This window comes from Aquarana catesbeiana, linkage group LG06, assembly GCF_042186555.1.
Source record: "Aquarana catesbeiana isolate 2022-GZ linkage group LG06, ASM4218655v1, whole genome shotgun sequence".
NCBI classification, from domain to species: Eukaryota; Metazoa; Chordata; class Amphibia; order Anura; family Ranidae; genus Aquarana; species Aquarana catesbeiana.
In genome coordinates, this window is record NC_133329.1 from 397841570 (window position 1) to 397869152 (window position 27583).

At 44.9% G+C, this 27583-nt stretch overlaps 1 protein-coding gene across 12 annotated transcripts in view; it reads right to left on the bottom strand.

Moving 5' to 3' along the window:
- TNS1 (tensin 1) overlaps positions 1-27583 on the bottom strand; it is a 673270-nt gene that overhangs the window by 65300 nt on the left and 580387 nt on the right. For 8 of the 12 annotated variants that reach the window (XR_012245040.1, XM_073634389.1, XM_073634391.1 and 5 more), the window contains 4 exons: positions 22135-22224; positions 10605-10798; positions 8784-8856; positions 1075-1170 (listed from right to left, as the gene is read on the bottom strand). Coding sequence is in view for 11 of the 12 variants with exons in the window: in XM_073634389.1 (XP_073490490.1) it covers positions 1075-1170; positions 8784-8856; positions 10605-10798; positions 22135-22224 (453 nt within the window). In the remaining variant the exon portion in view is untranslated. The remainder of the gene's footprint in view (positions 1-1074; positions 1171-8783; positions 8857-10604; positions 10799-22134; positions 22225-27583) is intronic. The other 4 variants (XM_073634393.1, XM_073634395.1, XM_073634394.1 and 1 more) reach the window with 2 other exon arrangements.

Sequence of the window (27583 nt, forward strand, 5' to 3'; positions counted from 1 at the left end):
AAAATGCTGGGATATGAGAGGTGGGTATACCAGGAGGCTGTAGGAGTATGCCGGAACATGACCTCTGCCTAGGTGAGAACTGAGGACGGGGAGGTTACAAGCAAAGAAAGCCCTGAAACCTATAAAATCTTGGATTTTTAATATCGTGGAGAGGAATAAAATAGGCATGATATAGTTTTAGATGAAAGGTCTAGTTTTAGCGTATCTATACTGTTCTGGGATGTGGAAGGAAACAGGAGCAAATGGAGGAAACATGGAGAGAACATAAAATTCCTGTGTTGGACTTGAAGACTCCAGTGGAGAAAGCCAAGAGTAGACATCTATTCACAAAAAGATTGTATTGTCTGCCATCACCTTTGCACAACTAAATATAGAGGATTTATATTTATAGAATATTTATAGAAATATAAATAGGAGCCCAGTATGGACCAATTTAACGATGTACATTCTCAACCAGGGTCCCATGGAACTCTAGGGTTCCTTCAGAGTTTGCTAGGAGTTCACCAAGCTGTGGTTCATTGACCTTTCATTTGGTGGTGCCTGCATGGTTCCAGGACCTTCACCACTTGGCAAACCCAGCAGCATGATACCAGCTATCTTATAAGCTTATGCCTGTAAGAGTGGTATTCTGGCCACCAATATAAGGGTATAAGGGTTGCACTTTTCTTACTGACCACCAACACAAAAGGGAATTTTTGCCATTAACCACCAATAGTTGGCTTAAGTAAGGGTTCCTCCGAGACCCAGAATTTATTTTAACGGTTCCTCTGGATTAGAAGGGTTGAGAAACGCTGCTCTAGAAACTGGAAATCACTGTAGTTGGCACCACTACTCCAGTAATCTTCATATTTCTAGGTCCCTTACCAAGCGGCTGCCCTGGTACATTGTGAACACAGGAGGTTTGCTCAGTCGGCACAGGCGCCATTCAGAGAACACTTTTCGTTTTTCTCAGTGAATGCAAAGCATTCTCTGATTGGGCGAGGTGGAGAGGTGGGGTGGTGATGTCACAATCTCCAACTTGTTCATTCCAGGAACGCTTTGCATACCAAGTTACTGTGATGAAAAGGCACTCACCTCCAGATTGCTGCAGCAGAATATCCGCTGGGTTGTGTGGCTTTAACCCCAGCGCTGACAGAGGTGTCTTTGCCAATCCTGGAGGAGATCGCAAGGCTAGAGGGAAACACGGAGGCAGAAAACATGAGTACGCTCGCTGACAAACAACAAAGATACATAAAGGGATGTATTAAAGTATTTCTAAACACAAAACCAAAAATGTGATATATTGCAGATTACTAATACCTGCTGTGGTGGCTGCATTTGTTTTCTTTCTATATTTATTACAGGTACTTACAGTGCCTTGAAAAAGTATTCATACCCCTTGAAATTCTCCACATTTTGTTATGGTACAACCAAAAACGTAAATGTATTTTATTGGGATTTTATGTGATAGACCAACACAAAGTGGCACATAATTGTGAAGTGGAAGGAAAATGATAAATGGTTTTCACATTTTTTTACAAATGAATATGTGAAAAGTGTGGCTTTTATGTGAAAAATGTTAAGGGGTATGAACAGTTTTTCAAGGCATTGTATATAGCGCTGTCAATGTATGCAGTGCTTTACATATATTCTTATTTATTTTTATTTTATTTTCACCCGGTAATCCTGCAAATAACACAGTTCCTGTTCCTGGGTGGCTAAGTCACCCCTCCACTGTATCCATGGAGGAAGTCATGGTTGTAACCCTATTCTGCTCTCTTGATATGAACTACAAACATGTGCGTATCTCTTTATCACCATTAGACTGCAGCTCTTGTGGGATGTTCCTGGTTTGCAGTGGTAAGGACCGGCCAAAAGTTGTCCAAGGAAGGAAAACCAATGAACCAGAGACAGCGTCATGGGCAGCCAGGGCTCATTGTGGTCTGATCCAACAGAAGAGCTGCTTCAGATCAGAGTGCAGTCTATGAATGCTCTGGGAAGGAGTGCGGTCTATAAATGCTCCGGGAAGGAGTGCGGTCTATGAATGCTCCGGAAAGGAGTGCGGTCTATGAATGCTCCGGAAAGGAGTGCGGTCTATGAATGCTCCGGGAAAGAGTGCAGTCTATGAATGCTCTGGGAAGGAGTGCAGTCTATGAATGCTCTGGGAAGGAGTGCAGTCTATGAATGCTCTGGGAAGGAGTGCAGTCTATGAATGCTCTGGGAAGGAGTGCGGTCTATGAATGCTCCGGGAAGGAGTGCGGTCTATGAATGCTCCGGGAAGGAGTGCGGTCTATGAATGCTCCGGGAAGGAGTGCGGTCTATGAATGCTCCGGGAAGGAGTGCAGTCTATGAATGCTCCGGGAAGGAGTGCAGTCTATGAATGCTCCGGGAGGGAGTGCAGTCTAGGAATGTTCTGGGAAGGAGTGCAGTCTAGGAATGCTCTGGGAAGGAGTGCAGTCTATGTATGTTCTGGGAAGTTGCGTGGTCTATAAATTCTCTGAGGAGTGTAGTCTTTAAATGCTTCAGGGAGGAGTGCGGTCTATGAGTTCTCTGGGAAGGAGTGCGGTCTATGAATGTTCTGGGAAAGAGTGCGGTCTATGAGTTCTCTGGGAAGGAGTGCGGTCTACGAATGTTCTGGGAAGGAGTGCGGTCTACGAATGTTCTGGGAAGGAGTGCGGTCTATGAGTTCTCTGGGAAGGAGTGCGGTCTATGAGTTCTCTGGGAAGGAGTGCGGTCTATGAGTTCTCTGGGAAGGAGTGCGGTCTATGAGTTCTCTGGGAAGGAGTGCGGTCTATGAGTTCTCTGGGAAGGAGTGCGGTCTATGAGTTCTCTGGGAAGGAGTGCGGTCTACGAATGTTCTGGGAAGGAGTGCGGTCTACGAATGTTCTGGGAAGGAGTGCGGTCTATGAGTTCTCTGGGAAGGAGTGCGGTCTATGAGTTCTCTGGGAAGGAGTGCGGTCTATGAGTTCTCTGGGAAGGAGTGCGGTCTATGAGTTCTCTGGGAAGGAGTGCGGTCTATGAGTTCTCTGGGAAGGAGTGCGGTCTATGAGTTCTCTGGGAAGGAGTGCGGTCTATGAGTTCTCTGGGAAGGAGTGCGGTCTATGAGTTCTCTGGGAAGGAGTGCGGTCTATGAGTTCTCTGGGAAGGAGTGCGGTCTATGAGTTCTCTGGGAAGGAGTGCGGTCTATGAGTTCTCTGGGAAGGAGTGCGGTCTGTGAGTTCTCTGGGAAGGAGTGCGGTCTGTGAGTTTTTTGGGAAGGAGTGCGGTCTGTGAGTTCTCTGGGAAGGAGTGCGGTCTATGAGTTCTCTGGGAAGGAGTGCGGTCTATGAGTTCTCTGGGAAGGAGTGCGGTCTATGAGTTCTCTGGGAAAGAGTGCGGTCTATGAATGCTCTAGGAAGGAGTGCGATCTATGAATGCTCTAGGAAGGAGTGCGGTCTATGAATGCTCTGGGAAGGAGAGCGGTCTATGAATGCTCCAGGAAGGAGTGCAGTCTAGGAATGCTCTCTGAAGGAGTGCGGTCTATGTATGTTCTGGGAAGGAGTGCGGTCTATGAATTCTCTGAGAAGGAGTGCAGTCTTTAAATGCTCCAGGGAGGAGTGCAGTCTATGAATGCTCCGGGAAGGAGTGCAGTCTATGAGTTCTCTGGGAAGGAGTGCAGTCTATGAGTTCTCTGGGAAGGAGTGCGGTCTATGAGTTCTCTTGGAAGGAGTGCGGTCTATGAATGTTCTTGGAAGGAGTGCGGTCTACGAATGTTCTGGGAAGGAGTACGATCTATGAGTTCTCTGGGAAGGAGTGCGGTCTATGAGTTCTCTGGGAAGGAGTGCGGTCTATGAATGCTCTAGGAAGGAGTCCGGTCTATGAATGCTCTGGGAAGGAGTGCGGTCTATGAATGCTCCGGGAAGGAGTGCGGTCTATGAATGCTCTGGGAAGGAGTGCAGTCTTTAAATGCTCCAGGAAGGAGTGCGGTCTATGAGTTCTCTGGGAAGGAGATCGAGCAGCTCGGAGCACTTGGGACATTGCACTCTGTCAGATGCTTGTTGTCCTTAATAGGCCAATTGTAGAGAACAGAGAGGAGCTGTGATGATGGATGGTGAATGTGAGAACAAGCTGATTCCAGACATTCTTCTGTTTCCTGACACAATAACTCTGTTATTCATCCTCAGGAATGTTTCCAGTCCCCACTCAGTGAAAGGGAGAGATCAGAATATGACATCCCCACCCTTCTCTGCTGGGATCCGGATTCTCCCTCTCCATCTACTCCCAGCAATTCCACAGAAACCGCCAACGTCCCCCAAGTGCTGGGAAGCTACAAGTCCCAGCAGGCCCGGGACTCATTCAATAAGTAGTACTGGGAGCAAAAACACTAGACGCAATATATAGGGGCAGTATGGCCAGGAAAGAGTGTAATGCAATGCAGCCTTTTAGAACCCGAATGTCTCATTAACCCCTTCATGCCTAAGCCTTTTTCTGACACTTGTTGCATACAAGTTCAAATTTGTATTTTTTGCTAGAAAATGACTTAGAACCCCCAAATACTAATTATATATATATATATATATATATATATATATATATATATATATATATATATATATATATATATATATTTTTTTTTTAGCAGAGACCCTACAGAATAAAATGGCGATCGTCGCAGTATTTTATGTCACACTGTATTAGCACAGCAGTCTTTCAAATGCAATCTTTTTTTGGAAGAAATACACTTTCATGAATTAAAAAAAAAACAACAAAAACACTAATGTTAGCCCAATTTTTTTTTTGCATAATGTGAAAGATGATGTTACACCAAGTAAATAGTTACCTAACATGTCACGCTTTAAAATTGCACACGCTCATGGAATGGCGACAAACTACGATACTTAAAAATCTCCATAGGCGATGCGTAGGAATTTCTACAGGTTACCGATTTACAGTTAAAGAGGAGTTCTTGTGCTAGAATTATTGCTCTTGCTCTAACGATTGCGGCGACATCTCACATGATGAACAGTTTGAACACTGTTTCCATTTGCGGCCGCATATTACGCATGCGCTCGCTTCTGCGCGCAAACTCGGAGAGATAGGGCGCTTTAAAAAAAAAAAAATTCGTATTTTTTTTTTTTTTTACACTGTCCTTTTACTTTTTTTTTTCCTGATCACTTTTATTGCTGTCACAAGGAATGTAAACATCTCGTGTGACAGTAATAGGTCCTCTTTATGAAGAGATCTGGGATCAATAAGACCCCCAAATACCTCCTCTGCACTTAAAAGCATTCAAAACGCCAAAGTTTGGCAGTTTTGAATGCTGTCTTTTTTCAAATTTAGCGCCTTTACGTCTTCAGTAAACCGGAAGTGATGTCATGAGTTATTAGATCCGAGACCCGATCAAAGCCGACTTCGGCCTCATTCGCGTGCGTCTTCGCCCAGCCGGTGGACGTGCGGGTCTCCTGCTGCTTGGAATAACAGCCGAGCCGCATCCGTTATTATCACAAGAAAGCCGACCGTCGGCTCTAAAAAAAAGGTACCGGGGTGATGCGTAAAGCTGCAGGCATCACCCCGTTCCGTCGACGTGAAGGGGTTAAAGAGAACCTGTCACCGAAAAAAAAAAAAAAATCAACACATGGGGGACGTTTTGTTCCCTATGTGATGAAGAAAAATAATTACAAAAATAGTTTTTTAATAAAATATAAATTTTCTTTGTGTACAGCGTTGCATGACTGCGCAATTGTCAGTTAAAGCGACACAGTGCCGTATCGCAAAAAAATAGTCTGGTCACCAAGGGGGCAAATCCTTCCGGTTTTTGGTTAAGCCGAAGGCCGCATATTTGCGTTACGTTGGCGTGAAGGGGTTAAAGAGAACCTGTCTCAAAAAAAAAAAAAAAAAAAGAAGAAAAAAAAAAAGTTTTTAAAGTGGAACTTAACTTTCTCAATCAACAATCTATTGTAAGTCAAAAGCACAGCATGGAATGGAGTGCGGGAGCTGCCAGGGTTAACTTCTTTTATCAACCAAGAACCGCCCTGCATCCAATCTCCTGCTGGATAACTTGAAAAGTTAACTCCTGCAGCTCCCGCACCCCGTTCAGCGTTGTGCCTCCTACACTCGATCCAGAAACGTTCTACCTCTCGCTCTCCGCTCAGCTGTTATAATAACAGTGGCAAAGGCTGGGGGGGGGGGGAAATAAGCGGCTCCTAAATGGCCTGACTGCGGGTTGGGATGGAACAGTGGCTCAGTCCGGATCCAGACCGCGGTCCGCCAGAGATGCCCGCTCTACGGTGTCTGCTTTCAGAAAATATATAAATGTTTCATTTACTAAAACTAGAGAGTGCAAAATGTGGTACAGCTGTGCATGGTAGCCAATCAGCTTCTAAGTTCAGCTTGTTCAATTAAGCTTGGACAAAAAAAAAAAAAAAAAACTGGAAGCTGATTGGCTACCCTGCACAGCTGCACCAGATTTTGCACTCTCTAGTTTTAGTAAATGAAACATTTATATATTTTCTGAAAGCAGACACTGTAGAGCAGACATCTTTGGAGGACCGCGGTCTGGATCCGAACTGAGCCACTGTTCCATCTCAACCAGAATTTGCACTCTTCAGTTTTGGTAAATCAGCACCATAATGTTTTTTTTTTTTTTTTGGGGGGGGGGGGGGTTATGCAATCCTCAGGCCTAAAACGATTGTGCAAAAAAACCTGCAAAAACAGCTCTGGCCGCAAAAGGGTTAAAGTGGACCTTCACCCACCCTTTAATAAACCCGATTCAATTGATAGAATCGAAACCCCAGCTGCCCATCCTGGGGTTTCGATTCTATCTGCATGCGACCCTCTTCCATACAGAAGAACTCCGACACCGCCATCTTTTATTGATCATAGAATTAGTTGGCGGGATTTCAATTAGAATAAAGAATACATTTGGCTGGAAATGAACGGAGAAGAGATCCTGGAACCGTTCCCCGACACATCAGAAGGAAATGAGAATGTGATGGAGATGTTGGACGGAGAATAAAAATAAATACATTGTTTGGATCTGCACAATAATAGATATCTTAGATAGAATAAGTAAAGAAGCTGCCCCCCCCCCAAGATGAAGGACAACAAGTCCAAGAATGCCCTATAGCCACCAATGAAGGAGCAAGAGATGGATTTCTAGGTTTCTGTATTAACTACGTGAATATTTTTTACTTTCTGCTATAAAACGTATCCAATGAAAAATTTGAAAAAAAAAAAAAAAAATCAAATTTCTTCATCAATTTAGGCCGATGTGTATTCTTCTACATATTTTTGGTAAAAAAAAAAAAAAAAAAATCCCAATAAGCGTATATTGATTGGTTTGCGCAAAAGTTATCACGTCTACAAACCACGGGATAGATTTATGGACTTTTTATTTAAAAAAAAAAATTAAAAAATTCTAGTAATGGCGGCAATCAGCGACTTATAGCGGGACTGTGATATTGCGGCGGACAAATCGGACGCTAAGTGACACTTTTATGTGGACCAGTGACACCAATACAGTGATCAGTGCTAAGAATATGCACTGTCACTGTACTAATGACACTGGCAGGGAAGGGGTTAACATCTACGGTGATCAAAGGGTTAAATGTGTCCCTAGGAAGTGCCTGCTAACTGTGTGGGGGAGGTGCTTGTACTGTGGGAAGGCAGAGATCTGTGTTCCTGCTTAGCATAGACACAGGATCACTACCTTCCCTACTACATAGTAGGTGAGGTTGAAAAAAGACACAAGTCCATCAAGTCCAACCTATGTGTGTGATTATGTGTCAGTATTTCATTACATATCCCTGTATATTGCGGTCATTCAGGTGATTATCTAATAGTTTCTTGAAGCTATCAATGCTCCCCGCTGAGACCACCGCCTGTGGAAGGGAATTCCACATCCTTGCCGCTCTTACAGTAAAGAACCCTCTACGTAGTTTAAGGTTAAACCTCTTTTCTTCTAATTGTAATGAGTGGCCACGAGTCTTGTTAAACTCTCTTCTGCGAAAAAGTTTTCTCCCTATTGTGGGGTCACCAGTACAGTATTTATAAATTGAAATCGTATCCCCTCTCAAGCGTCTCTTCTCCAGAGAGAATAAGTTCAACGCTCGCAACCCTTCCTCATAACTAAGATCCTCCAGACCCTTTATTAGCTTTGTTGCCCTTCTTTGTACTCGCTCCATTTCCAGTACATCCTTCCTGAGGACTGGTGCCCAGAACTGGACAGCATACTCCAGGTGCGGGCGGACCAGAGTCTTGTAGAGCGGGAGAATTATCGTTTTATCTCTGACGGAACTGACGGAATGGCGATCTGCCTTGTTTACATCGGCAGGCCGCGGTTCTGCTTCTCTTGGGAACGATCGGCGGGTCTCGCTGATTGACTCCCGACGTGTCCAATCACAGCGGGGGCAGGTGGCCGGCGGTGCACGTGCGCACCAACAGATCCGGAAGTGCAGCATACGTGATCCTGCACAGAGGAGACGCTTTGCCACCATGTATATAGATATATATCTATATAGATATAGATATATATCTAGATCTAGATATCTATACCTAGACATCTATATATATATATATATATATATATATATATATATATATATATATATATATATATATATATACACACACACATACAGTATGCGGTTGGCAAGCGGTTAAGCTTTGGCAATAAAACCTGGACGCCGATTGGTTACCATGCACAGCTGCACCAGATTCTGCGTGCACTAGTTTTAATAAATCTCTCCCTTTGGATCTGATAAAACAGCCTGAGCACAGATTATTAGACCTTTACAACTTAATGGGGTGGGGGGGGGGGGGCTTACCTGTGGAGGTGGGGCTAATAGCAGGCGGGATCTCCATTTCCTCGAAGGCCTCCTTGTAGCTGTGCAGGTGAGGCTGCAACACAGAAACATCAACGTTACCAAATGAACGCGGCGCTCACTTCTCATTAAGTATTAACAAGCAGCGACACAAACCTTTTACAATGAAGCAATAACATGGCTGGACTATAGAACACCTTCCCCTTATGTCCCATAGATGGGAAAATGAGGAGGTGTTCTGTAGTTCAGCGGGGGGGGGGGGGAGAAATAGGCAGGGCTGATACCACTGCTTTGGATATCAGTGCAGCAGAGGCAGTGTGTTGTCAGCTCATACAAGGTGTTTAGAGCTCACTGGATTTCTGGCAGATGAACCATTGAAATATTTTTTGTACTTGCAAATGATAAAACATGGAAAAATGTGCAGTTATTGCAAGGATGTACAATTTTTATACATATAGATAGATAGATAGATAGATAGATAGATAGATAGATAGATAGATAGATATACACATACATACACACACACGTACTTTTTTTTATATATATCATTTTTTTATTAGGCATAGACTAACATTAATTAATAATAATTCTAATAATAATATGCAGATAGAACCCGCCTCATTTCCTGGCTGGAGGACATTTATCATCATCTAGTTCAGGGAACCTCAAACTACGGCCCTCCAGCTGTTGCGGAACTACACATCCCATGAGGCATTGTAGAACTCTGACATTCACAGACATGAGTAGGCATGATGGGAATTGTAGTTCCTGAACAACTGGAGGGCCGTAGTTTGAAGACCCTTGATCTAGTTTTTTCCTCCCTGGCCTGTTTCGTCCTTGCCCCTTCCATTTATTGGATTTGAGCTCTTTCAATCATGACATGTGGGCACTTCCTAGGTCCGCATGCAAAACTATCCTGCCCCTGCCTAGGAACGCCCACTCCTCCAGACTGACACCCACCCAATTGAGAGATTTTAATATTGGCATAACTCCTCCCAAGAGCCAGCCCACTGCTTGCATCACCCGGTTGGCTGAAAGGACAGGTGATCCTATTGGATGCCTAGGGGGAGGTCGGAGGAGCCGCACGGCGGAAGCCGTCGTGATGCAGAGAGGACACAGGAGGCTCAGATCCCACAACCCTCCGCCCATAGGAGCTCACAACCCGGTTGCTGCGCGCCACCTGTAGGAGCCCACCCGCCTGCAACCAATGGGGTAAGTGCCAGGGTAGGGGTGGTTGTTTGCCGCCCCCCCCAACAAAAAAAGAAAAATCCCAGCCGCCACTGTGTACAGCGCCCTGCCAGCCCCTCCCACCAGCTATGACCTGTCTGTATTGCATAGAGAAGAACAGAGACCTGGTGATGTCGCCACTGCGCTCCATTCACAGAACCAGATCACATGCTGTATTAAGGTGTTTTCCCAAATACATGCGATTCTGAAAATGTCAATTCACTACTTCTTTATGCCGTATTTACCGCATAAAGCAAAAACGCTTGATAAATATCATATAAAACAGGAGTGAAAGTCAATTCACAAAAAAAAAAAAAAAAAAAAATGCATGCGGTAAATAAGTAGTGGTCCCGACATGTGATATTTAAGGAACCGGCAGCCACTGGCATTCTCAACAATCAGTGAACAACCTGGTTGTTAAGGAGCATTTACAAGTCTTGTTCCTCCCCCAGCCCCAGCCTGGACAGTGAAAGGAGTAGCAGAGGACTGATCAGCTCATCTCTCTGATACTCGGGGGGGGGGGGGGGATATAAAGCAGGTTAAACTTCCGATTTTTATGAATAAACATTGACTCAATATTCTTTAAGGGGTGGTTACCTCTTTCGGCCTCCCCCCTGGATTGGCTGCGATCGTGTTGAAAACTTCAGGCGAAACGCAGCGCACAGGAGAGCGAACTTTGCTGGGATTGGATCCGGGGTCCCCGGCGCTGTCTTCATATTGCCCTTCGCTGGTGGTCCTCCTGCGTGTTAAAGAGCCGATCTCGTCTGGGGTCTTGTCCCGTGTCTGGACTCCTGGAGGACAGGAAAAGGGAAAGTCAGGACTGAGCAGAGTTTGGAGGTATACATATTCCGGACATCTGTACATTCAGGCAGGTCATAAATAATCCATTGGGGGCATGCATGGAAGAAAACCAGCAAGGATGTCCTCTGCAACATACAGGGGAAAAAAAATATAATATATATATATATACACACACACACAGAGTATCCCACAAAAGTTAGTACACCCCTCACATTTTTGTAAATATTTTCTTCTATCTTTTCATGTGACAACATTGAAGAAATTACACTTTGCTACAATGTAAAGTAGTGAGTGTACAGCTTGTATAACAGTGTAAATTTGCTGTCCCCTCAAAATAACTCAACACACAGCCATTAATGTCTAAACCACTGGCAACAAAAGTGAGTACACCCCTAAGTGAAAATGTCCAAATTGGGCCCAAAGTGTCAATATTTTGCGTGGCCACCATTATTTTCCAGCACTGCCTTAACCCTCTTGGGCATGGAGATCACCAGAGCTTCACAGGTTGCCACTGGAGTCCTCTTCCACTCCTCCATGACGACATCACAGAGCTGGTGGATGTTAGAGACCTTGCGCTCCTCCACCTTCCGTTTGAGGATGTCCCACAGATGCTCAATAGGGTTTAGGTCTGGAGACATGCTTGGCCAGTCCATCACCTTTACCCTCAACTTCTTTAGCAAGGCAGTGGTGGTCTTGGAGGTGTGTTTGGGGTCGGTATCATGTTGGAATACTGCCCTGCGGCCCAGTCTCTGAAGGGAGGGGATCATGCTCTGCTTCATTATGTCACAGTACATGTTGGCATTCATGGTTCCCTCAATGATCTGTAGCTCCCCAGTGCCGGCAGCACTCATGCAGCCCCAGACCATGACACTCCCACCACCATGCTTGTCTGTAGGCAAGACACACTTGTCTTTGTACTCCTCACCTGGTTGCCGCCACACACGCTTGACACCATCTGAACCAAATAATTTTATCTTGGTCTCATCAGACCACAGGACATGGTTCCAGTAATCCATGTCCTTAGTCTGCTTGTCTTCAGCAAACTGTTTTCGGGTTTTCTTGTGCATCATCTTTAGAAGAGGCTTCCTTCTGGGATGACAGCCACGCAGACCAATTTGATGCAGTGTGCGGCGTATGGTCTGAGCACTGACAGGCTGACCCCCCCACCCCTTCAACCTCTGCAGCAATGCGTCTATTTCCCAAAGACAACTTCTGGATATGACGCTGAGCACGTGAACTCAACTTCTTTGGTGGCCCATGGCGAGGCCTGTTCTGAGTGGAACATGTCCTGTATGGTCTTGGCCACCGTTCTGCAGCTCAGTTTCAGGGTCTTGGCAATCTTCTTATAGCCTAGGCCATCTTTATGTAGAGCATTCTTTTTTTCAGATCCTCAGAGAGTTCTTTGCCATGAGGTGTCATATTGAACTTCCAGTGACCAGTATGAGAGAGTGAGAGCGATAACACCAAATTTAACACACCTGCTCCCCATTCACACCTGAGACTTTGTAACACTAACGAGTCACATGACACCGGGGAGGGAAAATGGCTAATTGGGCCCAATTTGGACATTTTCACTTAGGGGTGTACTCACTTTTGTTGCCAGCGGTTTAGACATTAATGGCTGTGTGTTGAGGTATTTTGAGGGGACAGCAAATTTACACTGTTATACAAGCTGTACACTCACTACTTTACATTGTAGCAAAGTGTCATTTCTTCAGTGTTGTCACATGAAAAGATAGAATAAAATATTTCCAAAAATGTGAGGGGTGTGTTCACTTTTGTGAGATACTGTATATATTTATACAAATCATTATTTTTGGATGCAGTCAGCCATTGTCTCTATGCTGCTGCTTTACCCCGAAGAAAAAGAGAATAGAATTTCTGAAACAATAATTGATTCCCTGTATGGTCAGTGCCATTCTTTTGAAAGCAACCTCAGAATTTCCCCCTGTGCCTGAAACATGGAAGTGTAAGGGGCCTTTTATACACCTTGTAGAGCACTGCACTACACCTGCTTGTGCTGCTCCCAGTCCTCCTTCTCTGAGCTCTGCTGTGCTGATGCTAAATAAATTCAGGTACTTACGCTGATTGCATTCAAATAAATACATTGAACAATTTACTGAGGTTTGCACAGCTCTGTCTGACACAGCTGAGAACCAGATGTTTATCTGCTTCACTTAAAGTGGAGTTCCGCCGAAAATAAAAATAAATTAAAAGTCAGCAGCTACAAAATACTGCAGCTGCTGACTTTTAATGTAAGGATACTTAACTATCCAGGGATCCCGCAATGTCCTCACCTGAGCCGATTCTTCAATCAGCTTGGGGTGCAGGCGCCGGCATCTAAAGTAAGAGAAATAGGAAGTGCAGCTTTGCAGCTTCGCAGCCGGTCTCCTACTGCACATGCACGAGTCACACTGCACCTTGTGAATGGTCCCACAGTCTTCTAGGATCTGTGATGTGTCCCAGAAAACTGTGGGGGGGGGGGGGACAAATTTCTGTCTCAGTTCAATCTGAGCTGGAAGTTGGAGTGGGTACCTGTCATAACCTGGTACCCGCTCCCCCTCCCCCCCAAAAGTGGAGTGGAGTGGGGGGGGGGGCAAATTTCTGGCTCAGTTCAATCTGAGCTGGAAGTGGGAGTGGGTACCTGTCAAAACCTGGTACCCGTTCCCCCCTCCCCCCCAAAAGTGGGTGGAGTGGGGGGTGGGGGGTGGACAAATTTTTGTCTCAGTTCAATCTGAGCTGGAATTGGGAGTGGGTACCTGTCAAAACCAGGTGCCCGCTCCCCCCTCCCCCCCAAAAGTGGAGTGGAGTGGGGGGGGGGGGGGGTTGAATCTGCAAACAAGTGGAACTTCCCCTTTTGGGTGGTTCTCCGCTTTAAGTAACATTTACAGGTCTTGTTCCTCTCCCAGCCCCAGCCTGGACAGTGAAAGGAGTAGCAGAGGACCGATCAGCTCATCTCTCCAATACTCTGCTCTCTCCTCCTATCAGTATGCCCCTTGTTAGCACACGCGCATTGCAGAAAAACGCGTTTGTACTGCTTTCTTCCTGTCCCAGTCTGAGCTTTGTTGTACGGGGGCTGCAAAAGAAGTGAAAATAAATTCAGGTACATTTTTGCATTCATATAAAAATGTATTAATGAATACAGAGCTGCGCTAATGTGCCTGGAGTTCTATGCAGGATAGAAGCACGCAGGTCACGGGCTCGGGGCAGAGTCTGAATAATAATGCAGCATTTCAGTGGAATGAAATGTCAGTCCGGAGGAGTCGTTTAATGCCACAGACAGACTGAGCGCCGAGGCCCCCCGGGGGCCATGGGGGGGGGGGGATGTGAAATGGAAACATGAGATGAACACAATAAAGTGGAACGGAAGAAACGGGATTAGGGCTGCTGTTCTACAGTGCAGGCCGGAGACGAATATTATCTTCTGTTTACACATAGCGCTAGCACAGACTGTAGCGCTTTATAACCGGGCGCACTGTACACTTACAGAACACTAAAGAGTTTAAGGCTCCGTGCACACTGGACGTTAAAATATCTTTATTAAAACGCCAGTAGCGTTGAGTCTTTCAACGTTTTTGCAATAGCGTTTATTAGCGTTTTTGTTTTAATGGATCAAAAACGTCAAACGCTGGTGAGCCACGTTTTTGAGCGTTTGTCGACGTTTATTAGCGTTTAGCAGTTTTTTGTGGTCAGAAAAAACGACTACTGAACGCGATTTTATGGCGTTCAGAAAAACCCGTAAACTCCACCACTGATAAACGTCCAAAAAACATCCATGTGTACTATGGACACATAGGATAACATAGAGGGGAGTTTATAACATAGTGAAACCTGATTGGCTCTTAGTGTAGCCTCTCCCTCACCCAGATCTGGACATGCTGGGGAATGCAGGAGACCGATGGCAAGACCAACTGATGAATTTGCATAAATAAACTAATCGCATAAATGTTTTTCTTTTGACTACCTGGAGTTCAGCTTGGAAAGAGCACATTGTGTGCAAAGAACATAATATGAGCTGAATGTCAGGAAACCCCCCATCCCGCGCCTCCGACATGCAGGGGGGGATAAAAGAAGAAGAAGAAGAAGGAGGCGGTGAACATCTTCTTGTCATCCGCAACAAGTCCGAACCAGCCCAAACATTTCTCCGTCTGAAGACGAAACGCGGATATGCCGGAGCAGATTCTTTTATATGCCAAAGTGTCATTTCCTACACTCTAAAATGAGGACCATTGTTCACCCGCCAAGAGGGGAAAGATGGAAAAACTTGCAGACAATCAGAAGATTCTAGTCCATGCAGTTCCCCAGTAGCGGGACAGAAAGGGAACAACAGCCCAGACCAAGCAATGAGCTGTTTAGAGGACCTGCCAACACGTTCCGATCATTTCCAGGGACCCCTTCCAAATGAGATGGTAAATAATCGGTCAACACACAGAGTTCTGTCCGGGGCGTTCCAAAGGGGCCAAGTGTGACTTGTTTGTTACATTCCACAATATGTAATTCTAATACTTCCATGCCGAATATTCCTCCTAAGACTCACATCAGCGCTTATGAGTGTTTTCATGTCATTTTGAAACTTTTTTTTTTTTTAGGTTTAGGAGTTTTTGTTTTAGCCAATGGAAGGATAGTGTCTAGGACAGGGGCAGGCAACCTTTGAGAGGTGGCGGTCTACCTGAACAACTTGAAAGAGGGGATCTCCGACACACCGCCTGTGATTGACAGCCTCAGTTCTGTTCCTGTGTGTTGAGTGAATGGGGGGGGTGTCTCTTTCCTCCAATCAGCTTTCAGAGCTCTCCTCACTGAGCTCTGCAGTGTGTAATTTCAGCTCTTCACCTCCTTTTTTCTGAGAGCTCAGACAAGCTTTATACAGTAATATGGAAAGAAAGAAAGAAATGGCTGCACATCAGAACTCCCGATTTGCCTTTTATTGATCACAAGGATAACACCAAATATACCAACAAATGGTCACGTAGACGCGTTTCATACATACATCTTGTGCTTAATCATTATGATTAAGCACAAGATGTATGTGTGAAACGCGTCTACGTGACCATTTGTTGGTGTATTTGGCGTTATCCTTGTGATCAATAAAAGGCAAATCAGGAGTTCTGGATGTGCAGCCATTTCTTTCTTCTTTCCAAGTTTCCCACGAAGGTGGGCCGGGTCTGGCACTTCACGAGACTCTCCAGTCTCTCATCATGCACCTTGAGCAGCGATTTCTTCTCCTTTATACAGTAATACTTTGGATTGCGAGTAACGCGGTTTACGAGCGTTTCGCAATACGAGCTATTATTTTTTCTTTAATCCTGACTCGGTTTGCGAGCGTTATCTCACAAGACTAGCAGAATTCAAGCCTCTGGCGTGAGCAGTACCGCATTTTGCCAAAAGGTGCGGGGGCGCCGGTGACACTCGGAGCCGCTCGGAGAAACTCAGCTCCCTAGTGTCTCCGAGTGCATCCGAGCGGTCTCAGAGTGTCTCCGGCGCCCCCCCCACCTCTGGCCACATGCGGTACTGCATACAGCAGCAGTCACTGTGCAACGAATTATCTGAGTTTCCATTGACTCCTATGTGGAAACTCGCTTTAACAAGTGCTTTAGATTATAAGCATTCTTCTGGAACAAAATTATGCTCATAATCCATGGTACCACTGTACTGTAGTTTCTGCATTTTGAAAGGATGTAGAGAAGAGAAGGCTGCAGATAAACAGGTACAACTTAAAATGAGGGGGAAAAAAGTATTTGATCCCCTGCTGATTTTGTACGTTTGCCCATTGACAAAGAAATGATCAGTCTATAATGCTAATGGTCGGTTTATTTTAACAGCGAGAGACTAAAAACCAAAATATTCAGAAAAACGCATTTCAAAAAAGTTATAAATTGATTTGCATTTTAATGAGTGAAATAAGTATTTGACCTCATCGCAAAACATGACTTAGTACTTGGTGGAGAAACCCTTATTGGCAATCACAGAGGTCAGACGTTTCTTGTAGTTGGCCACCAGGTTTGCACACATCTCAGGAGGGATTTTGTCCCACTCCCCTTTGCAGATCCTCTCCAAGTCATTAAGGTTTCCAGGCTGACGTTTGGTAACTCGAACCTTCAGCTCCCTTCACATATTTTCTAGGGGATTAAGGTCTGGAGACTGGCTGGGCCACTCCAGGACCTTAATGTGCTTCTTCTTGAGCCATTCCTTTGATGCCTTAGCCGTGTGTTTTGGGTCATTGTCATGCTGGAATACCCATCCTCGACCCATTTTTCAATGCCCTGGCTGAGGGAAGGAGGTTCTCACCCAAGATTTGATGGTACATGGCCTCGCCCATCATCCCTTTGATGTGGTGAAGTTGTCCTGTCCCCTTAGGAGAAAAACACCCCCAAAGCATAATGTTTCCACCTCCATATATGACGGTGGGGATGGTGTTCTTGGGGTCATAGGCAGCATTCCTCCTCCTCCAAACACGGCGAGTTGAGTTGATGCCAAAGAGCTCAATTTTGGTCTCATCTGACCACAACACTTTCACCCAGTTCTCCTCTGAATCATTCAGATGTTCATTAGCAAACTTCAGATGGGCCTGTACATGTGCTTTCTTGAGCAGAGGGACCTTGCGGGTGCTGCAGGTTTTTAGTTCTTCACAGTGTAGTGTGTTGCCAATTGTTTTCTTAGGGACTATGGTCCCAGCTGCCTTGAGATCGTTGACAAGATTCTCCCGTGTAGTTCTGGGCTGATTCCTCAGCCCAGATGCATGGAGCCCCAGACCGAGGGAGATTGACAGTTATTTTGTGTTTCTTCCATTTGCGAATAATCGCACCAACTGTTGTCACCCTCTCATCAAGTTGGTTGGCAATGGTCTTGTAGCCCATTCCAGCCTTGTGTAGGTCTACAATCTTGTCCCTGACATCCTTGGACAGCTCTTTGGCCTTGACCATGGTGGAGAGATTGGAATCTAATTGATTGATTCTGTGGACAGATTTCTTTTATACAGGTAACAAGCTGATTAGGAGAACTCCCTTTAAGAGAGTGCTCCCAATTTCAGCTTGTTACCTGTACAGAAGACACCAGGGAGCCAGAAATCTAGGGGATCAAATACCTATTGCACTTATTAAAATGCAAATCAATTTATAACTTTCTTGAAATGTGATTTTCTGGATATTTTTGTTGCTATTCTGTCTCTCATTGGTAAAATAAACCTACCATTCAAATTATAGACTGATCGTTTCTTTGTCAGTGGGCAAACGTTCAAAATCAGCAAGGGATCAAATACTTTTTCCCCTGACTGTATGTAGGATGATTTGTTTCATCTCTGTGCATCACCTGAGGCCATTCACTGCACAGGGTATATGTATGGGTTTACAACCCTTTAAAACAGCATGTAAAGGCAAACCTTTTGGTTCTGGATAGAGTGCGGGAGGATTAGATCCTCTGCGAAGTTCTAATTGCGCAAATTTTCAGTAACATTTTGACATCGCCAACCCTGCCTTCCCACCTCGTCTAATCAGACAATGCTTTGCAAAGCTTCTCTGAATGGCACCTATGCCAAGCAAGCAGGCTCACAATGCCACGGGACCCACAAGTGGAGATCACTGGAGTAGTGGTGTTTCAATTTTTGAAATATAGATCACATACAGTATTTATGGATAAGAATTGGACCCAACTTGCGAAAATCTGCATTTTTCTGTAGCAGCTAAAACTGAAAACCAGAGCCACCTCCATACGTTTTCAGTTACACGGTTCAGGGCTGTGAATGTTCTGCATACAGACGAGACCTCTACTTGTGTGAGATAAAGTTTTCAAACATGTACTTCATTAACCACATATGGTAACCAATATGTACAGGCTGACATGACGGAGCCAAATATTTAGGGTTAAGACTTTTTTTTATGGGGAGGGGTTCAGAAGAAAATGAAACTTTATGCAAAGCCAGAACTTTTTTTTGTTTGTTTTGAATAGAGTAGATAACAGGACCCCTGTTTTTTTTTTTTTTTTTTTTCTGTTTTGTTTTTTTATTTCCCTTGACTTCCTGTCCCAGAGACACAGCAAGAAATAGGAGGAAATCTCTTTAAAATTTGTGGAAATCCCCTCCTTGTTGTCATTCAGACAGGTGTCCCTACTGGAAGATTTCCCCTTCTCATATTCCTGTGACAACGCAAAACATATTGCTGATACACAGAGATGAGACCAAAATGGAGCTCTTTGGCATCAACTCAACTGGCCGTGTTTGGAGGCGGAGGAGGAATGCTGCCTATGACCCCAAGAACACCATCCCCACCGTCATACATGGAGGTGGAAACATTATGCTTTGGGGGTGTTTTTCTGCTAAGGGAACAGGACAACTTCACCACATCAAAAGGGATGATGGACGGGGCTATGTACCGTCAAATCTTGGGTGAGAACCTCCTTCCCTCAGCCAGGGCATTGAGGACGGGTCATGGATGGGTATTTCAGCATGACAAAGAGAGGTCCGGAGTAAAACCAAAAGGCACTAGACGGAGGGCCGGCATGACAGGGGTTAAAGGGGCTTGGGTATAGGGAGATAAGCAACAGTTGGGCTGTTATAGGATAGGTTAGTAGTTGGCTGACTAGGCATGGTCTGGGCTGGGTGGAGTGTTGGGGGAAGTAGTGAGGAGACCGGATGGGGAGGGTCTTCAGTGGAGCGACAAGCATGGAACAACTTCCCATCCTCTCGCCTGGCCAAGACAGCTGAAGTTAGAGCCTGGAAAAGCATCAGGAAGGAGGAAACCCAGTCTTTGGTAATGTCCATGGGTTCCAGACTTCAGGCAGTCAGTGCCAGTAAAGGCTTCTCAACAAAATATTAAAAATTAACAATTTATTTATGATTATATTCATTTTCCAATTACATTTGAGCCCCTTAAAATGGGGGGACTGTGTATAAAAATAGTCGCAGTTCCTCAAATTTTTACTTGATATTTATGTTCAACCCCTTGAATTAAAGATGAAAGTCTGCACTTCAAATTAATTTGGATTGTTTCATTTTAATTTTATTTCTGGTGGCATACAGAGCCAAAAGTATGAAAAGTGTGCAAACATATATGGACCTAACTGTATACAAGCTTCTTATCAGCTGAATGTTTACCTTCTTTCAACAAATCAACCTTGAATTCTTACCTGTTAGATCATTCATTATTTTATATAAATCATTATATAAAACAAAATTATAACAAGCATCAACTTCATCGTTCATAGATAATAACTTTATAATACATTCAGTTGTGTTAGTTTACCTAGTGAATCAGTGAATTCCAAAAGACATAAAAAAACACACAAAATAGCAAATGCCATAAGAGAGAGACTTCAAATCTCATGCGATTTGGTGTCTTGGCCAGTCGTTGGTTAAAAGCCTTAATTCATACCTTCATCACTCCATGCAATCGAAAAAAGCAGAAAGGACAGTTGCTGGTCACAGTGATCCATTTTACCCAAAATATTAGTGGCTGGCAACATGGTTTGGTGGTATATGGTATTATTATTACCTGTCCTGTTCCATTACACCTGTACCAGCTCTGATACCATCTACTGTGCCCAATAAGAAATGTGCCATTTTTTTTTGTTGCCCAGGTTGTTTTGATGTCTACAATCATTCTCAGTTCTCTCTGGAATGCAACATTCTACAACAACCTCTCTCAACCGTTTTAGGTGTCATGAGATCCCTACTTAAATGTATTTATTGGAGCCAGTGGGAAGAATGCTCCTTACATTGGTGGCCAGTGGGAAGAATGTCCCATACTTTTGTGGTAAATGGGAAGAATGCTCCCTACACTGGTGATCATTAGTAATAATGCTCCTTATATTGATGGTCAGTGGGTAGAATGCTCCTTACATTGATGATCAGTGGGACAAATGCTCCTTACATTGGTGGCCAGTGGGATGACTGCTCCTTACATTGGTGATCAGTGGGGAGAATGCTTCATTAACTTGGTGGCCAGTGGGAAGAATTCCCATTAGATTGGTTATCAAAGGTAAGAAGGCCCCTTAAATTCATGTTCAAAGGGACGAATGCCCCTTTCATTGGTGGTCATGAGTAGAATGTCCATTACATTGGTGGTTGGTAAAAGAAATGTCCCTTACCTTGGTGGCCAGTGAGAAGATTGTACCTTACATTGGTGGTTAGTAAGAGGAATGTCCTTTACATTGGGTGGCCAGTGAGAAGAATGTCCCTTTGATTGGTGATCAGTGGGAAGAAAGCTCTCCATACATTGGTGGTCATCCACACAGTCAGCTAAAAAGATCATTGGTGTCATGTGGCTGGCTTTGCAAAGTGATGTTGGACCTGGAACTATTCAGGAACCATCAGATGGGAGGTCAATCAGCCACAGCTCAAAGAACCCCTAGAAACCTCTGGAGGAACCCTGGTGTTCCACAGAACTTTGGTTGGGAAAGGCTCTACTACAGTGTTTATATTTCCCTGCGACAACGAGCAACAAGTGGACAATTTTCACAGGCACAGTGTATGCTTTAAGAGTTGGTCCAAATGTAACCGATTAAGATTTTTATTGAAAACCTTTTGCATAACTGATCATTTTGATGATCTGCCTTCGCCCAGCCAGCTTTAAAGAAGTTCTCCAATAAATAAGAAGCTCTTTCAGTGGAGGTTCACCGATTTAGAGCCCTCAGTTCATTAACTTCACAAGCAAGGGCTGTGTGAAGGCTGAGCCTATATTTGAAATCAACAGACCTAAAATGACTATGCAATGGGATGTGCTGCCATACACGCTTACAGGACTGAACAGGTTTTCAGGGATAGAACTTGCAATCAGCCTGTCTCAACCTCTCACAGAGGAACCCTTGAAATAACTTTCTGGTTTCAGGGAACCCCTGCTAAAAATTACTATAGCTACAACTCGTAATACATTAGTGTGATGGTCAGGGATGCTCAAGGAACATCTAGCAACCTCTATAGGAACCTTAAGGTTTCATGAAACCCTGGTTGAGAAACCCTTGTCTGTATCAACATGGCTGGTTTCAGATAAGGTCTCGGAGATCACACAGCTCTCAACTCATGCAAAAGTTAATGAGGTGAGCAAATCATTCACCAGTAATACAGAGTTTAGCTCCTTCAAGAAGATCCCTTTTATGACTTAGAAAGCAGCATTACGAACAGCCCTTGAGTAGGTACAGGCAATATAAGCAAGCCTCTGGCTCCCCAGGAACTACTCATCTCAGCATGCCAGCAGGGCATATTGTCATTTAAAGTTTCAAAAAAAAGCTAGGTAGTTAGTAGTTCACAATACAACTGACTATAGAAACACTTCGTCACACTGCATGAGGGCGCAAAATGCCATGCAAAATGGAAAGGAGACAGCAGAGAGGGACAAACCGGAGAAAGTGAAGGAACGCTGGCGCTGAAGCTGAGGTGATTGGGGGGATTTCATACTTTTATGGATATTCCGGAGTTTGTTGTTGTACTCTGGTGGACGGATGGAGGGGGTAGGACCATGGCGGATGAAGTGATCCAAAAAAAAAAAATGAGTACACAAGAGAGACAAAAGGACAACACAGACAAATGAAAGGGGGGACAAATGAAAAAGGGGGAAAAATGACAGTTAATTTTTTTATGATTGAAATGAATGAAAGTGTAAAAATGATAAAGGAGGAAAAATGGGGCTGATTTACAAAAACAAGTCAATCAAAATTTCATTTTTTTTGTGCTTAATTGGCTGAAACACATACAGGATTCTTATCTCCTTCTTACTAATAATTCATAATAAGTGAAATCAGATTTAAAGCCAAATTCCAGAAATTCAGCAACTTTGTAAAATGTGAAGGCACACTATGTGTTTAGTCCAAGGAGCTGCATGACATCTCCTGGGCTTATCTCTATTATTTACATTTGACAAGTTTATTGGACTGTTGGAAAGACACTCTGGGGATCTGAGAGGAGAGAAACACGCAGAGCAGCTATGCCCACCCCTCCCCTCTGCTGCCCATTCACAGAAGCCTTTGTATTTTGTGAATGTGTTCACATAATATCAAGGCTTCTGTGATTGGGAAGAAAGAGGGGAGGGGCAGGCATAGTAGCTGCTACGACTCTCTTGTTCAAGATGCAGCGCTCAGAAGGATCAGGGTTGCTTTCCTGGAACTACAGCGATAGCTGTCTAAATAATAGCGCTAAGCCCAGGAGGTCTCATGCACCTCCTTGGACTTAACTCATAGTATACCTTCATTTTTTACAAAAGAACTGAATTCCTGGAATGCAGCTTTAAAGTCTACCTTTTATTACTACAGTTTAGGTGCTTTTAAAAGCGTGTCACCCATAATATCCGATTTGCAGCTGTATTTTTCAGATTTCTAAAATAGAAGCAAAATTAAGAAGTTTATGTAAATGAGCCCCAAGCCAATCATGTACCACAAAGCAATGAAAAACACAAATACGTCAGTGATGACACTTCTGAAAAGTTGCCCGGCCACCCAAGAAAAATTTAAAGTTTGGACTCATCCACCGAAAAATGGGCTAGACAACAGAGTAGAGTGTTCCAGTTTTCAAGCCGAGAACCTGGTCATCCTCGAACGAGAAGGCTCTTTGGAGGATGACCAGGTTCTGAGCTTGGAAGCAGCACACTTTTCTCTGTTGTCTAGCCATTGGAGCTGGTTTTATCGGCTCTCTTTTACACAAATCCAATAGCTCATCTCTTCTATTGATTGTAAAACACTTGACCAGTCTAGAACAGATGTTCCCCAACCTTAACCAATGGCTGCCAGGCCATACTCAAAACTCCACCCCATCCCCTTACGTTACCTATACAAATAATGGAGACCACGCAACGGATGGAGTGAAAATGGCCATAGCAGCCTATTTATTAAACATAAAGATGAAACATGTCTTAAAACAGAAACAGATCAGTCGCTAAGCCTGTTGGTCTTTAAAGGCACCCCCAAACTATGTTCCAATTATACACTGTGGGACCTTTTACCATAACAGGACTCCAGCCGCAACACACCGGCTCCGAGACAGCACACTTTCCGCTGCGCAACCATTACCATATTCCAGATGAACCGTCATTAACGGGAATGCACCAGAGGGACACATACCACCAATGGGTCCTGAACCATTCACTTTTCCTAAATTTCCCCCGCCAGCAAAGACCAACAACCGCCCAGCTGCCATGACATCCAGAATTACCGCAGATTCCGATAAGGAAAATGACCATAACAGGAAGGGTGGGGGAAGCTGCATCTGCCAAGCTCCACTGGACATCAGGGCTAAACCACCCCAAGACCCCACCCAGCCACACGCTACCCTCCCAATCAGGTAAGCCCCTTCCTTTAAACAATAAACCCAACTGTTAACCCCTTCCTGACTTATCTCCCCCTCTTCACACCGTCATGCCTGCCCTACGCAATTTTTTTCTTTCGCTCCAGGCCTCACTAAAGTGTGTAGGTGCCCCCACTTAAACTGGAGCCTGGTCGTTCAAGCAAACGTTTCTGTATTTAAGACCGCAGGCTTACATGATTGAAACATTTTCCCCTTGAGGTAACAATAGGCGCCTTTTGTCATGGCCTCTCCAAGCCACGTTGAAGCTGGCATTCTCCGTTTCCTAAATGCCCACAGGAGATGTACATTGCTCAGGAATCCGCCCCACCACAACAAGGTATTTGTTCCAACATAACGGAGAGAGAGCAGAGAATCGCCATATAAAGGAAGGAGATCTCACTGCTGGGATGAATGGAGACATTCTGCTGGAATTCCTCACGAAGTGACCAAGTAAAGTTGGTGAGGTCGGTGCCCTCAAATCCCCCCTCTGAGAAACCGCAATGTGTACAACAAATCTCTCCCCTAATAAAAACCTAACAGCGGTCAAGCCTCAAGCCCAAGCCAGTGGGGGGAAAGGAAAAGCTTGTACTGATGAATTGAGAGTCCTTATTGAAGTATGATCTGGAAACCAAAGCACTAAAAGCAGGACAGAATGGATTGCACTAAACAGCTGGCTGTCAATTCAGGAAGTCAAAGTGCTCATTAAGTTAAGAGTTGAGTAGCAAAGATATTGTAGCTGCAAAACCGAACGAATTAGCACTTTTAAGGCTTGCAAAAAAATAAAATTGCAGTCAGTAAAGGGTCCGTTTTGCAGCAATTTGTAGGTTGCATGCAGAACATTTGACCTTTTTTTTGTAGTGTTTGAAGCCAACTATGAAACCTACTGAAAGTCGTGGTACATAAGAGAACTGGGGCTGTGTAGACGGTATTGTATCAAGCTAAAATGGCAACTTTATAGCGTGTAGGCAGGTGCAGTCTACTTTCTCCACTGCAGGTGGTGCTCTTCCGCAGCGGCACTGCAGTTGGAAAGGAAGCCAGGAGGAACCTGGTTCTTCTATGGTTTCCTGGGTCATTGGGGAAGCTATCCCATTAAATGCTGCCGCCCCATGTGACTCTAGCAGCCATCTTGGGTCTTTTTATGGCCCCGAACTCCAAAGGTTTGGCACGCATTTTGCTAGTTGGTAGAGTAGGGACAGGTTCCCCGTCTGATAGGGGACAGAACTAGGGTCAAGAAGAGGTTCCTGATGAGAAGGCAAAGCATAGCGCTCTCGACTCTGGACATCTGCCTGGGGGGGGGGGGGGGACCACTGCACACAAAGTTTTTTTACCTTCATCCATAGAATACATGAAGCAGATGCGTAACTAGAACCTTCAGGGCCTCGATGCAAGAAACCATGAAGTGCCCCCCCTGACCCCCTCCCTCTGGGCCAGAGGCCCTTTACTCCAGTTGCAGGGCCCTTTATTACAGTCTCATAGCAAGACCCTTTTACATGTTCTGCAGTGGAGCCCCCTTCCTGCTGTTTTGGGGCCAACCCCATGGTGGCAGAGCGCCAGGGCCTAGTCGCAAGGGTGACCTTTCCGACCCTGACAGTTCCACCACTGGTGTCAGTAGTTTTTATTTTTGTTGTTTTATCCAGGGGCAGCAGGACCTAGGTCAGTCACAGTAGGTGGTTGGGTGTAATTAATAGTTTGTTGACCCTCATGGGCTCCTCTGCCCCTCCCCCCCTTCTGACTGGTGTATGGCTCAGGAACAGGAAGGCAGAGCCGGCTCAGTGATGGGAGTGGGGTTACCAATCTCTAATCCCTTCTCCAATGATTGGTATATGCTTGAGGGGCAGAAGGGCAAAGGGACATGGGACGGGGTTACAATTAACATACCAGTCTGTCTCGTGCCTGCTCCCGCCATGCTGTCACTGTCCAGGGGGGCTGCTGTCTGCTCCTCTCCCGTACTACCACACCGTCATATCTCACTCTCCACCTCCAGCCCCACCCCCTCCGATGCTCCCTCGCACCGTGCTGGGTACTATGGATTTCGGCACAGGGGAACCACATAGGCCCCCTGAAGCATGGGGCCAGGTCACAATTGAGACCCCTGAGACCCCTATAGCTACGCCCCTGGCATGAAGGTAAAAAACCGTGAGGCTTTCAACCAACTTTAAGACTTTGGCATGGGGGGGTTGGACTGTGGTCAGTGTGAGTAGAAAATACCCCAGTGTCACTGGGAGTAAACAATGTCTCATAATTGGTATTAGGGGAAGGAATGGTGCCCCACTGTTGGTGTCAGTAGGAAAAAGCGTGGCCCAAGGCTGGATAAAAGCAAGAAAAGGCCCACATCTGGCCCCCGGGCCACAATTTGGAGACCACTGCTATAAACAGTTACAAGATAATAATTTGTGGCCTCAATAATCTGCTGCTAGCAGTGTAAACTGTAACTCAATGTCATCATATTCATTAAGTTATGAATTACATCTATCCGCATTTGCAATTGTAAATGGAAGCAATCGGTTGTGATTTATTGCAGCAAACAGAGATAGTTGTGAGAGATTACTCGGATATTTTAAGCAGCAGTTTAAAAATTCAAGCAGCTGTGAAGCTCGCTAAAAGCCTTTGGAAAGCTGCAGCCAGCACTTCCATTAGGATCTAGACTCAGCACTCTTTGGCGGAAGGGAAGGGTGCTTTGAAGTACACCTGTCACCCATAAAAACTTGCTAAAGCACTACAATGCCAACACCCAGTGATGCTTAGGCATACCCTCAGAGGAGCACAAATTATGACTTATCTTCCTGACGGCCCTCACTAGGCTGAGCAACCCAGATTGCCAAAAGGAATCTGAAAAAAGGATGAAAGTGCTAAAGATAGAAGTCCAGGAAATATTATTGGACAAGAAAAGCGAATAAAAAAGAGAAAGCCAATAGGTTTTTTAGGGGATCAATACTCTGCCCTTCATCGGGGATTAGATGATGGTAGTAAATGAGAATACTGGACAACAAATTGCAAGATGAAAATATAGGTAAAGTATTAGTTTGGGTCACCGTTCATACTACCAACATCTACACCCTGAAGAAGGGGAAGTACTGAGCCCCCGAAACATGTTGGCTTTCTCTTTTGACAAAGATTTACTGAGCCTGAGGGATTCTAATCCTTTTTCACATTCCTGCAGATCTCCCCAGAGACCCCCCCCCCCCCCCCCACAGGATACTCCGGTTGACACAGAGCTGCCTCTAGATATGAAAAAAAAATTGAATTTAAAGCCCTACATGTCCTACATTGGGTCCACCATTTTACCAACACGACCATTATCAAATTGCCAATAGGAAGTCGCATTAGGCAGGATTCGGTAAGCCAAGCCTTGAATCTCTGACAGGGCTGGAATTAGCTGATCTGGGGGTGCCGTATAAAGAGTCAGCGGGCAGAATGTCAATGGTGTGACAGAGATACAGGGAACCAGTATTCCCCATTCACCCAGCGAGATTCTGTACCACGAGCTGGAAATAACGTCCGACAGGATGTACAG